General features: G+C 33.9%; 1 protein-coding gene across 2 annotated transcripts in view; it reads left to right on the forward strand.

The window, feature by feature from the left end:
• Positions 1-13,295, forward strand: part of LOC106879837 (2-oxoisovalerate dehydrogenase subunit alpha, mitochondrial) — a 34,401-nt gene extending 21,106 nt beyond the window's left edge. For both annotated transcript variants that reach the window (XM_014929542.2, XM_052971768.1), the window contains exons 2-9: positions 94-255; positions 2,900-3,095; positions 4,612-4,773; positions 5,682-5,826; positions 7,561-7,622; positions 9,521-9,662; positions 10,202-10,373; positions 12,497-13,295. In XM_014929542.2, the coding sequence (XP_014785028.1) occupies positions 94-255; positions 2,900-3,095; positions 4,612-4,773; positions 5,682-5,826; positions 7,561-7,622; positions 9,521-9,662; positions 10,202-10,373; positions 12,497-12,679 (1,224 nt within the window). In that variant the 3' untranslated portion in view covers positions 12,680-13,295. The remainder of the gene's footprint in view (positions 1-93; positions 256-2,899; positions 3,096-4,611; positions 4,774-5,681; positions 5,827-7,560; positions 7,623-9,520; positions 9,663-10,201; positions 10,374-12,496) is intronic.
• Positions 13,296-14,638: the final 1,343 nt, after the last annotated feature.

Genomic DNA, 14,638 nt, shown 5'->3' on the forward strand with positions numbered 1-14,638 from the left:
TTTTTTTTTTTTTTTTTTTTTTTTTTCATAGAGATTGACAGATACCTAAATAGAAAATTATTTCTTCTCTTATTTTTATTTTCAAAATCTCAGGCGTTGAATCATTTTGAAGAAGATCGGCCTGTTTTTCCTGGCTCCCGTTCAACCTATACACCTGCACTTGAATTCTTAAGATCTGACATGTACGATGGTATTCCTGTCTACAGGGTAATGAATAAAAAAGGAGAAGTTATCCAAAAGGATCAAGATCCCCAAGTAAGATCACTTATCTTTCTTTTATTTTTTTTTTTTTTACATAAAAATTAATTATAACGGTTAAAACAAACTAAATACCCAAAGAAACTTATTTTTTTCATCTTGGCCATGTACCTCCTCTATAGCAAGACTTGTTTCTGCCTTTCTGTCTCTTTGTCACACTCTAATCGTTCATCATTTGACACAAAATCACCTCCTCCAATAACCCCTTCCCTCTCAAAATTCCTTGTCTTGCAAGTTACTTGGTGACCCTGCCAGTGCTAATACCATGTAAAAAGCATCCAGTCCACACTGTGAAGTGGTTGGCATTTGGAAGGGCATCCAGCTGTAAAAACCATGCCAAAACTGACCTTGCCTGTGCTGGTGCCATGTAAAAAGCTGTCACTTCACTATATGGAGTGGTTGGTGTCAGGAAGGGCATCTAGCTGTAAAAACCCTGCCAAAACAGTCACTGTAGCCTAGTGTAGTCTTCTACCTTGCCGGTTCCTGTCAAACCATCCAACCCATGCCAGTATGGAAGACGGACATTAGATGATGATGATAATAGCCATAATTTTCCCATATTCCAATTTATTTATTTATTGGAGGCCAAAAGTTAATTTACAAATGGAGTTGTAGAAATATAGTTTCTTTTTGAAATATTCCTCTTTCTATGTTATTTATCTAGAAACATTTTGACAGGATTTGAACTTGTAATTATGAAGTACCCATCAATCATCTAGTCAGTTTGGTAATCCCTTGTTTAAGTCATTTCTCAGTCCTTATGTTAATTTGGTATTTTATCAATGACTAAATGTCTAAGGTTGATTTATAACTTTATGGGATTTGAACAACAACACTGTAAGTACTTAAGTAAGTAATGAAAATATCAGTTCTGATATTCTCACCTTAATGTTTGTACCAACTTAGTTGACAATGAAATAAAGGTCTAGTGGTGGAGATCTAATATACCCAACATAACCAGTTGTTGGTGCCATAGAGTGCTGTTAATTACATTGAATGGTTAGTGGGGTTGACAGAACCGATGTAAGTGTACAACACTAACAAACCTTTGAAAACATCTAATTTACTAAATAACATGGGATTTAAAAAGGATCAAAAGTGAGTTTACTGACATTGATATCTGTGCAGAATTTAACTGCAATGAATATCAGAATTTTTAAAAAGTAGGCTAGTTTGTATTCTTACCTTGTTTCGGTTTTTGGACTGTCACAATGCTGGGGCATTGCCTTGAAGGGTTTAGTTCAACAAAGTGACCCAATACTTATTTTTCTTTTTATGCCTGAAACTTATTCTGTCAGTCCCTTTTGCTGAACTGCTAAGTTACAAGGACATAAACAAAACAACACTGGTTGTCATAAGGACAAAGACACACACATAGATATATATATACAAATACATATTTATATATATATATATTCAAACTTCTTTCAGTTTCTATTTACCAAATCTACTCAAAAGGCTTTGTTTGACCCAAGGCTATAGAAGACACTTGCCCAAGGTACCATACAGTAGGAGTGAATCTGTGAATCCAAGATCACATGATTGGGAAGCAAGCTTCTCAACCACACTGCCACCTATAGTATATTTATTCTCTTTATTTTTTTGTTTTGAAAAATAATACTTTCATCAAAAGACTCAATTCCAGTGGTATAGTTTGATATAAAATTGTGAAGATTGGATTAGTAGATGACCATTTTAACCAGTGGAGAGCTGCTGCTAATTGCTTTTGTTTTAATATTACATTTTTGTTTTTATGGCTTAGCAGCAAGGGTGTTATTCATCAAAGGTGACTGGAAATTACTGTGCTGACTGTTAAGCATGAATTAATTCCATAGAAAAATTTTTTTGTTTTATTATGAAATATTTTATGATTAAATATCTTAGTAGAACTTTATTTTAATATTGCAATTATTTTACAGTAAAATCTTTTATGAAAATAATTCATTAACTATATTACATAATCATTGTTTCATATGTTGTCAGAACTTGTAGAACTACTACATTCTTTTATTCTTTTACTTGTTTCAGTCATTTGACTGTGGCCATGCTGGAGCACCACCTGTAGTCTAGCAAATGGAGCCCAGGACTTATTCTTTGGAAACTTAGTACTTATCCTATTGGTTCTTTTGGTGAGCTGCTAAGTTACAGGGACGTAAACACACCAGAATTGGTTGTCAAGCACTGTGGGGTGGGGGGGTGACAAACACACACACATACATGTATATGACGAGCTTCTTTCAGTTTCCGTCTGCCACATCCACTCAGAAGGCTTTGATCAGCCTGAGGTTATAGTAGAAGACATTTGCTCAAGGTGCTGGAACCATGTGGTTGGTAAGCAAGCTACTTACCACACAGCCAAATCATCAGATCAGAAATTGTATGCCCCTTAGCAATGCCAAATCTAAAGAGACCTAACTACATTGAAATAATGATACTCTGCATGCCAGTTATGTATAATCTTCAGATGCTGGTGCTAGGAAGGATTACTACAAAATTATTACATGGCATGAGCAAGTGTATTGTTTTGAATTGTATTAAACAATTTGTCGTTTATAATTATTATTTTTTGTTATTTTTTCCCAAGGTTTGTGTGTTCAATTTTTTAAAATGTTTTTATCTTTTGATTTGTGATTTTCTGCAGTTGGATGATGACACAGTGTTAAAGATGTACCATGACATGACATTGCTGAACACTATGGACCGAGTGCTCTATGATTCTCAAAGACAAGGCAGAATTTCATTCTACATGACTAACTATGGAGAAGAGGGCACTCACATTGGGTCAGCTGCAGCTCTTGATCCTGGTGATTTGGTATTTGCTCAGTATCGGGAAGCAGGTATGTCTGAAGATCAAAATTTTTTGTTCTCACACAGGACTGTACTCCTTTCAGGAAAATGGCCTTGCTTGATATATAGAAAAGATAGAAATTTCATATAGACAGAACTTCCATATAGTGCACTCAGTACAGAGGTAAAGTGGTATCACAGGAAGTTTAAAAGAGAAAGTAGATTTTGTATTTGATAGATGTGCAAGAGTAATAAACAGTAAGAACACATAAGAAATAGATTTTCTTGAATTCCCAAGGTTGTTCCCTTGAGATTGTAGATTGTTTCATGACCTTAGTGACCTAATTAGCAGTGGAAGAGGGTATTCTAAATGTATAAACTCAAATGTTCACACTGATGCAAAATAGGTTTTCAAAAAGTATAAGATGCTATATAATATGCAGTAGAATTAAGAGGCTTGTTCTAGTTTAATTATGCTAAAAATTAATTACCAATATGAACAAAGAAGAAATGAATATATGAGACAAATACAATGTTGGGTAACAACCAAAGGAGTATGATTGTGAATACAAGTGGCCGAAATATAGTTCCTCCAAAAGGGTCTCTGGATTAATGTTACTCAGCAGGGTGCATAGCTCAGAGATCAAGGATCCTCTCCAGGTTGAACTGTTACTTCTCTGCACTGAGAGATCACAGCTCTGATACTATGGACATGTAATTAGAATGTTGCAGGAAAGAATCACAAGACATTCTTCAAGCTGAGCCAACCAGCAGGAAACCAAGGGATAGATAGACCAAGAACGGGATGGTTGGATAATATCCATAGTTTTGGGAACCCATCCAGAAAGTGTAATGATGGTTGCTTCTGACAGGCACCACCCAAACCCCTGTGATACTTCCAGGAATAGTGTGTGGAGAAAATGAATGGATGGAATACAACAAGCATTTAAAAAAAAATCTCAAGTCTGTCAGAGCTTGTTTCTCAAAACATAAGTATAAATGAAAAGAGTACTTTATGGTTCAAACAAATAAAGATATTTACTATGTAAATGGTATTGTTTCTATATATGAATTTTACTGAAAGGTTAATGAAAATTGACTTATTTCTAAGAAAGTATCTGTTTCTGCCTGCAATCCAGAAACCCAAACCTGTTTTCATGGTGGACTGCAAGCAAACAGTACTGTCCACAGCAAAGCCATTGTTTACAACCTGTGAACACGTGTGAAGATAAAGACAAAAGGGAATATGAACTCACTCACTCATACATGTGACAAGTTTCTTTTTGTTTCTGTCTACTTAATCCACTCACAAAGCTTTGGTTGACCCAGGGCTATTGTAGAAGACATTTGCTCAATGTGCCATGCAGTGTGGCTGAACCTTAAATAGCATTGTTACATAACAAACTTTTTAACTATAAGCCATATCTGCACCTTATATGCTTTTAATATTTAAATTCTTGTTTCTCATTTACCATCTGTAGTTGTGTCATGAAACATTGGTTTCTTTAGATTATTATTTCCCATAGTATTTATACTTCATAAAAACTAATTTTTTTTATTTAAAAGGTGTGTTGCTATGGAGAGGCTTTCAGTTAGATGAGTTCATGAACCAATGCTATGGCAATAATGAAGATGTTGGAAGAGGAAGACAAATGCCAGTCCATTACGGCTCTAAGAACCTTAACTTTGTTACTATATCCTCAACTTTAGCCACACAAATGCCACAAGGTTTGTTTAATCAAATGGAAAATTTCTGTCTTCTGATCCAAATTTTTCTTGAGACAATTGCATTATTATCATAGGTTTTTTTTGTGTGTGTGTGTGTGTGTGTGTGTGTGTGTGTGTGTAGGACTTTATTTTGTACTGGTTTGGGATTGAGGGATCAGTAATGCTGTCAATTTCACCCATGCCAGTGGCACATAAAGAAACACCCACTACACTCTCAGAGTGTCTTGGCATTATGAAGGGCATCAAGCTGTAGAAACCTTGCCAGATCAGATTGGAACCTGATACAGCATGCCAGCTTACCAGTTTTCAGTAAAACTGTTCAACCCGTGCCAGCATGGAAATCGGACGTTAAATAATGATGATGATGAGCTTTAACAATTTTTGCACAGATCTAAAGTTTAACTTATTAAAATTTTCTTTTTTCTTGGCCAATCTTTCAACTACTTTTACTAACCTTGCATTTTTAAGGTTACATTACACTACCTTGTTCCAACTCTTCTTCAATTAAACAATGTTTCACTGTCTGCTCTGACTTTCGATGATTTGATCTCGACCTCATTCTGAGTATTCTTCAAGTGATTTGTTTCAATTAACCTTTTTTTTTTTTAATATGTATGTGATTTAGGGGAAACACAGGAACTCTCTTCAGTGGCTCATGTTAGAACATATTCTAAAGTGTTGTGTCTTTTCTAAAGCTGACCATTTGACTTTGTAGCTGCTATCTTTTTGTCTTCTTCCTTCAAAAAAAAAAAAAGCTATATCAAGGCACAACACAATTTTAACTCCTGAACTTTGAATCAAAAGCTCTACATTTTTATCATAATTATTAAAGTATTATTATTATAATTTTTGTAATGAGCCCTTCCAAAATTCCTTTATGTTATTTTCCATTCCTGTTCTATTTACAGCTTCTGGTGCAGCTTATGCTTACAAACGTGCACAGAATGGTAAGTGTGTTATTTGCTATTTTGGTGAAGGTGCTGCTTCAGAAGGAGATGCTCATGCTGCATTCAATTTTGCTTCTACTTTAGATTGTCCTGTGATATTCTTCTGGTAAGTTCTGCTGCAAAGCTCCAAGATTTATTGCTTCCATTAATTTTTTTTAAAATTTGAATTTACTGAGATTGTTTGGCTGGTATCATTAAGCAATAAATTCCATTACAGGAAATGAAAGACATTTTTTTTCAATTTGATAACTTTATAAACCTAGAATATACAATTTAATATGTAATGGTATCCTTTGTCATTAGCACTATGTTGTTGCATAATTGCAGTCAGTTCTGATACAGAGATAGCTCACTGACTGGCTGAGAGTGACTCATCTAACACACTAAATATGTCATGCTTTCATTTCACTTAGAACAATGTTATGCTTTCCATTATGCTCATCATCATCCTCGTCATCATTTAATGTCCACTTTCCATGCTGGCATGGGTTGAACAGTTTGATTGAGGGCTGGTGAGCCAGAAGGCTGCACCAGCTCCTATCCAATCTGGCAATGTTTCTGCAGCTGGATGCCCTTCCTAATGCCAACCACTCCGAGAGTGTAGTGGGTGCTTTTTATGTGCCACTGGCACGAGGGCCAGTTAGGTGGTACTGGCATCATCCATGCTCGAATGGTGCTTTTACGTGTCAATTAGGCAGTACTGTCATCAACCACGACAACAACTTCACTTACCTCAAGAGGTCTTCGCAAACACAGTTTATTGCCCAATGATTGAAAGGTACTCTTAAATGGGTTGGTTATGCTGCACTGGCATAGGCCACGGTTACAGTCTCACTTGGTTTGCCAGGTCTTCTCAAGTACAGCATATCTCTAAAGGTCTCAGTTACCCGTCATCACCTCAGTGAGGCCCAACATTTGAAGGGTTAGGGTCTTTCTGGGTCTGCCTCTTCCACAGGTTCCCTCTACTGCTAGGATGCAACACTTTTTCACACAGCTATCCTCATCCATTCGCAACACATGACTATACCAGCGCAATTGTCTCTCTTGCACACCACATCTGATGCTTCTTATGTTCAACTTTTCTTTCAAGGTGCTTACACTCTTTCGTGTATGCACACTAACATTACACATCCAGCGAAGCATACTAGCTTCATTCTTTGCAAGCTTACATATGTCCTCAGCAGTCATGTTCCAAGTTTCACTGCCATGTAGTATGGCTGTTCGTACACATGTCATACAGTTTATCTTTTACTCTGAGCAAGAGGCCCTGTCACCAGCAGAGGTAGGAGCTCTCTGAACTTTGCCCAGGCTATTCTTATTCTAGCAGCTACAGTCTCAGAGCAGCCAGCCCCGCTACTGATTTGGTCACCTAGGTAATGGAACCTATCAACTACTTGTTTTTTCCCCTGGAATGTGATGGAAACTGTTTTCTGCACATTTTCAGTGTGCCCCTGAGCATTTGCCACACAAAAACTATCTTCTCAGTTAATCTTCCTTTGATATTGCTGCACCTCTTATATGTCCATAGCTTACACCAGTACACTTAGTAAGCTAATACAGACGTGTGGTATCACTGGATATAAGAACAAAAAAAGTGCCAATTAACCCAAGTAGAAGGAACCTGTGAGAGAGAAAGACTAAAGTAGATATGAAAAGAAGTGGTTAAAGATTTTGGGAGGCTGAACCTTATGAAAAAGATGACCAGCAAATAGAGAGATGCTGTGCTGAGGAACTCCTGCAAACATCAGCAAACAAATATAAAAGTGAGAAAAATGTGTGTGCATTTTTTTTGTTTTTATAATGTTTTATGGAATAAAGAATATTTCATTTCTCTTTTCAGTCGAAATAATGGTTATGCTATTTCAACACCAACCAGGGACCAGTATCGAGGAGATGGAATTGGTAAATGCTTTACTATTTCCTTTTTAATAGATTAAATTCAGTTTACTTTATTACCTGACAGAGAGAATAACATGAATATCACATAATTTCATTTCTTCATCACTATCTGAAGCTTGGTGCCTATGCAAGAAATCATTATTATTTGGCAGACATTGCAAGGCATTGGACTAAATTCCTTCAGGAATCAATAAAAAATAATTATCAGTAATGTACTGGGATAAATTCAATCAACTAAACTCCTCTCCTATCAATCTATGGCCTTGTGCCAAACTTCAAAATTAATTATAATGTTGTTATTATTAATTGATGAAGATTGTAACCTTTCATGAAGATAAATACACAATTTGAAGAATACATTATGTAATAAAACACAGATTGAGTTTGTTTATTGAACTGAGCAATATTTCAACAGTATGCCTGACATCTTCAGGTTCAATATAAGACAAGAATAATGAACAATGAGAAATACAAAAATTCAACTTGATTATCCTGTGTTCCTTCCTTGACAAAAAAGATGTTTGCCTTGTTCACGACTAGAAGTAAAGAAAATGGAAGAGAACTCTTAATCAAAAAGTTTGTCTAATCTGATGGAACTCTGTTGTATTTTTGTTTATCCCTTCTCAATGTGTGCTGCTAGTAACTTGCAAATATATTTATTTTCATGTATTTTAAGGACTGAAAGTTTAGTGAATTCAGAATATTTTCTGAAAATGTGTACTTTAAAGGTTCACCAAAGGTACAATTGTTTGATGTAAAATGCTTGGCAAGTTCCCTTAAAGTACTGTTATTGTGCTCAACATCATACCTATGCCCATTGATAACATCTTTTTTTTTTTTTTTTTGAAGGATTGTCTAGTTGGATTTTTACATTACTGTGACAGCTTTGCACAAAACTCAGGTTTTAAGTTGAACACAAAATTCTCATCCAGTTTTTCAAAACTAGTGTTGATATTTTGAACAAAAAAGTAGTTTTCAGAAGGCCAAATAGTGACTGAACTATTTTGAAAACCCACTTGTGTTTTCACCACAATTCTGATCATTCACACCATATGATTGTCAAATTCAAAATCCCACTTTTGCGAATAAAATTGATTTGTTCTGACATAGATTATTGGAAATGTCATATGGGGTTTTAGTGAATCATGATTAAAGGAAATTGCAAATGACACAGCTAAAATTAATGAATGTCAGACTTTCATGCCTAATTATAGTGGTAAAATTTTTGATCAAATTCTTTTAGTTAACTGGCACTGAGATTTTGGGGTCAATTCAAAAGTATTGCCTGACAGTCATCATTTCACAGAAGTAGCTTTGATTCAAAGAAATATTTCTTCATCTACCTACTGTTGCTTTTTGACATAACAAAAATGTAAGACAAATATTAACTAGTACTTCTGATAATAAAGGAAAATTCCATTGGAGTTTCTGAATGCGGAACCCTTAAAAACAGTTGCAGGAGAGGTAAGCCCTATTCATTATGCAGCACCTTGAGTCAGGTCAACTCCATCACAAATTCTAAAAGAAATATAATTTATGCAGAAAGTGGGACCTGTAACAACTCCCAAACACAACTTAATTTATGTTGGTTACACAAAAAGAAAAATTAAGCAAAAAGATTTAATAGGCATAGGTATGACATCAGGCATAATACTACTTTGATGATGCTTTGAAGACAACTGTATGACAGACACCATAAAATACACATTCTTTGAAAATATTCTGACTTCACTGAACTTACAGTTTTTTTCATTTTTCATTATTCTTGTCTTATTTTGAACCTGAAGGAGACAGATGTGCTGCTGAAATATTCTTCAGTTCAATAAACAAAAAGTTAATCTGTGTTTTATAAAATATCATGTTCATCTAATTGTACATTATAATAATTAATATTTGTATAGCATCTCGAGGCCCTGGTTATGGAATGGCAACTGTGCGTGTTGATGGCAATGATGTATTTGCTGTATACAATGCAACAAAAGCTGCTCGCAATGTGTGTCTAAATGAAATGAGACCAGTCTTAATTGAAGCTATGACTTATCGGTAAGTCATAAACTAATTATAGTTTATTGTCTGTAGAGTAGATGGGGATAATTCTGATATCTTAATTATAGTTGTTATAGTTTCTGAACCTAAGTGATGTCTTTATTGATGTCATCATTATCATTAATTCTCAATTAATGCCACTTTCACTGTTACTGTCATTGTCTTCATTTTCATTTCATTATCATCACATTCTCATATTGACCATCGTAATCATCATTACAGCTGCATTACCATTTTCATTTTCACCATCACTTTGTAAGTATTTTTGTAACTTCATCATCAGATATTTTACTCTTTCTTTTACTAAGCAGTCAACAAGGAGCTTGATAGAGAAGCTAAGCTAGAATAAAACTTCTCTTGTAGTTTTCCCACTATGACAAGAGTGTCGGTAGTACCCACCAAAATAAGTGTTTTCATATGCAGTAAAATAGTAAATAAAAGGTTCACTACACATGTAGAGTCAAATATTTTTCTTAATTTTTTGCCAATGATTTTGAAGTTTATTAGTTGTCATGCTTTAATCATTTATCTTTCAGTATTGGTCACCACAGCACATCAGATGATAGCTCAGCCTACCGGTCAGTTGATGAGGTAAACTATTGGGATAAAGAAGATCATCCTATTGCTAGACTAAGAGCCCATATTGTCTCTCGAGGTTTATGGAATGATGATAAGGAGAAGTCATGGAAACGTATTACAAGAAAGAGAGTAAGAATGGATTTTTGTTGTCTTCACTTTTTCAAGTTGTCTCTTGCTATCTGTGATTGTAACATATGTGAGTCTTTAGGAAATTTTATTTTCCTAATATTGTGGAAATCTAATGTTCATTGCAGAAGTCATGTGAATTACATCTGCAACACAATCCTTATTTTCACTGTATAATTGTAAGCAATAGTTGTGATGTTGCTTCTTGGTTATTAAATCAAATTATAAGTACAGGTATGGTAGTACAGTTAAGAAGTTTGCACTCCAACTATATAGTTATGAGTTCAGTTCCACTATGTGGTACCTTGAGTAAGGTCTACAGTTACAGTTCTGTGTTTGTGTATAATGTCTCCTTGTCTTGACATTGCATGATTGTTGTAAATGAGCATCACTATCATACTAGCAGTGTCCTTCATTTCCAATCTTTCAAGAAAACATGTCCAACCAAGGAGAATTATTACCTGACTTGGAAACATGGCATCTTCACATAAAAAATCCACCCCATGTAAGCATGGAAAAGCATATGTTGAAATGATGATGATCTATACTATTGTGTAGAAGCATTTATTCTGTTCCTGTATGGAAAAGAACCTAATTGCTCTTAAGTTTCCTAAAGACTTCAGATATGATACAACAGCTAATGTACAAGGAAAGCACTTCAGCCTAATTTGTCAAGTTGGTAACTGAAATGTGGTACCTTACAACTGATATTTCTCATCCAAATACGACTGTTACACTAGTATTGAAATTTTCTCTTCTGTAACTGTGAAATACATTTTCAAGTTCTTATATAAGGATATGAATGTACACAGATGCAAAAACATTAGTGACTTTTTTTATCTATTATAAAATTGTGCAGTATATAAATGGTTGTCATGCCAGGGCTCTGGAAGTGGTGTGTAATGCAAAAGGTATGATAGATCATTTGCTGTGATTTGTCTTAAAATACATCTTGAATATCAACTTGTTCACTTTCCAAACTAGTTCACTTTCTTGAATATCAACTAGTTCACTTTCCAAAAGGTAATGAAAGAGAGGCATCTTCAAAATGCCCAAAGCATAAACACACCCTTCATGACGTGACTCAGAGGAAATGAAACTGGTTAAGCTGCCAAACTGAAATTCCCTACAGTTGTCTTGAAAATAAAGAATATGTATAAGAGATTAAATAATCCTTAGAGTTATGCATCCAAAGCAGACAGACGAAATTTCATGTCAGATTATTATAAGTTAGTGATTATTAATAAAGGATTGATAATTTCACTCATAGACTTATAATGCCAGGGAGAAGGCATAAAGAATATATTTAAATGATCATACTTTAAAAGAAATTGGATAAGGATATAAACTATCTTTATACCATCATTTTTGACAGCCTAAGCTGTAATTTTTGTATAATTATGTATTGTTAATATAACAATACATAAAGACGGGTATTGTTCCTGTGGTTTTCCACCCTTATGTATCTATTTTTACTATAAGATATATATTTATATACACATACGCATATATGTGGATGAATATGTATAGAGAAAAAGAGCTAAAATATTTGTTTAGTAAAATAACTTTGACTGTGTGCATACACACATGGATAGTTGATCTTATCTGTAAAAAAAAATATATATATTATGACCATTATTCTTTAATAATTATACTTGTGACACAATGACTATGTTATTAAGGTTCTCAACTAGGGGCCAATATGGTCATGGACCATTGTAGAACTATTTTCTTATGTTGCTGGTAATGCACATAACCTGTCTTGCCTCAGTATGCTTTGTCAATAATGAGCTCTATTTATTTATTCTAAAGTGATTAGTTGTAAGAACATGCAGTTATGAAACCAGTTGTCCTAATTATTTGAAATACCCACATTTGCTATGAAAATCTAATCCTATTTCTGCATATAAAAATATTGAAGATTGTGAGAGCAAGACTTGCAATTAATAAACTAGTGTTCTCTCTATGAAGTAATTTATAACTCATTTGCTTTGCAGTATGATCTGTTATATACAAACTCTGTTAACCTCTGTTAATCAGTGAAAATAATAAGGTATAAGGGGTAACAAATATAATGATTGCCACAGTTTATTTGTGAAATTCAAAAAATTTGTTGCTATTTTCAGGTACTGGAAGCGTTCTCAAAAGCAGAAGCACGAAAGAAGTGTAACCCAGAGTCAATGTTTGATGATGTCTATGATGTGGTTCCAGATCATATTCAAAAACAGAGAATGGAAATGAAAATGCATGTTAATCAATACAAAGAACACTATCCTTTAAAATTGTTTGACAAAATGTCAGGTTTATAGCCAGAAAATTTAGTCTTTTTTTTTTTTTGTATTTTTTTACCAATTTTATTTTGAAATACTTCAAGACAGAGTCTGACGTGATTTCATAAAGTCAAATGAAATAAAGTTTAAAATAGATTTTCACTTTAATCAGTGATTTTTTTTTTTTTTTTTTTTTTTTTTTGAATGGTCAATGGTGTTGTAATCATTAAAAAGAATTAAAATAGTAGGAAACAATGTTAGCACTTCTGGAAGACATCAACAATAAAAGATATAACATATCAAAATTCTGTCATTTTGCATGGAAAAACATGGAAAAATTTGGGGAAAAAAACTAATGAAGAATAAAGGTGTAATTAAACTGTTGCAACCTCAGAGTATACAATACTTCTGATAATATAAAATATGCTGCTACACACATGCACACATACATGCATGTGTATTATTTTATTGCTTTCAGTGATCAGGTTTGCAGATGGCTGGGAGCCTGCTTTTAAGATAATTTTATCAATTTTAGTACTTACTTGTTTGAATTTCATTGATTGATATTTATTAAATCACAAAGTCAAGTTTTTTGATACTACTCTTGGTTTAACAACCATAAACATGAACACAGAAATAAAAATACTTACATGCATGTGTTTTCTTTGTGCATTTTTCAAGATGTTAGTTAATTGTAGGCTGCATTTGAAGATGGTTGCTCAGTTTGTTGGGCAGTGGGATCAAACTGGGACTACATGCTTGTGAAACCAACTTAACTACATAACTATGTCTGTGCATTTATTATAATGCAATATATGTATACACACATACGTACACATATATATGCAGGTATGGCTATGTGGTTATGTGTTTGTTCCTACTGCATGGATGTTCTCTGCTGATGTCTTCAATACCCACCAATGAGGGGAGTTTGGTAAATGGAAATTATAAGATGCCTGTTTGTGTGCTTTTGTGTGTGTGTTTTGTCTTTCATCTTGTGTTGACACATGCATGCTAATTCTTAAGCCACTATCAAACTAATGGTATCCTTTGTGAAAGCATGTCCAACCAATAAGCTAGTCATTGTTTGAAGGATTAGGGGAAATATTTGATACGAAGAGTATCTGGCATAACAATTTTCGTTAGATCTATGTAAGCATGAAAAAGTATTAAAATGATGAAAAAATATTATTTAAATTTATGGAAACATATAGTTCTAAGAAGCACAGTAGACTTGTATAGACTACATGTCTATACAAGATACTTTTTCAAGATAGATACTGCAGTATTCTGGCTTAAATGTACAGATGGCTATTCAGTATTAATGCTGCTTCAGTCACTAATTATAAACAATATATATATATCTGTAATAATAAATGGCAAGTTTGTGTGTTTGTGAATTTGTTACTTTAACTCCTCCGACACTATCCAACAGACCTTGATGAAACTTGACGTGTGTAGAGCTTATGCCCATGTGGTCACTTACATACTTGCAATTTTTTAAAAATTGATTTTTTAAAAATTGTAAAATTTCAGCATTTTTCACACTAGCCACTGTAACTTCAACAGACAGCTTATTAACAGTAATCTATTAAGCATTTGCTAATTCTTCATTGTAATGGGAATTGTTTTGATTTGCTAAAACTTACTATTTTAATTCATTGTTTTAATTCCCCAGTGTTTCAGGATTTGATTAGGTAAGACCATTTTATTTCTCAAGCAAAATTTAAGCATTTTGCACACTAGCTGTCATGACATCAATTTGACGAAATCTGCCCCAAAGCATAAAATTTCACCATTTTACGCACATGCACCAAAATGACAGCACAGGTTCGCTACCAGACTCTGCTCATTTTTTCAAAGTCAAATTGGTCCCACCCATTAATATAGATTTTAATCTTTTTGGAAAATGTTGAAATTTGGCAAAAAATGTTTCATGGCTATAAACAGACATCTTATTAATGGTAATTTTTTACTGGGTACCTCAGCTAGTATATA

Source organism: Octopus bimaculoides, chromosome 11 (assembly GCF_001194135.2).
Source record: "Octopus bimaculoides isolate UCB-OBI-ISO-001 chromosome 11, ASM119413v2, whole genome shotgun sequence".
NCBI classification, from domain to species: Eukaryota; Metazoa; Mollusca; class Cephalopoda; order Octopoda; family Octopodidae; genus Octopus; species Octopus bimaculoides.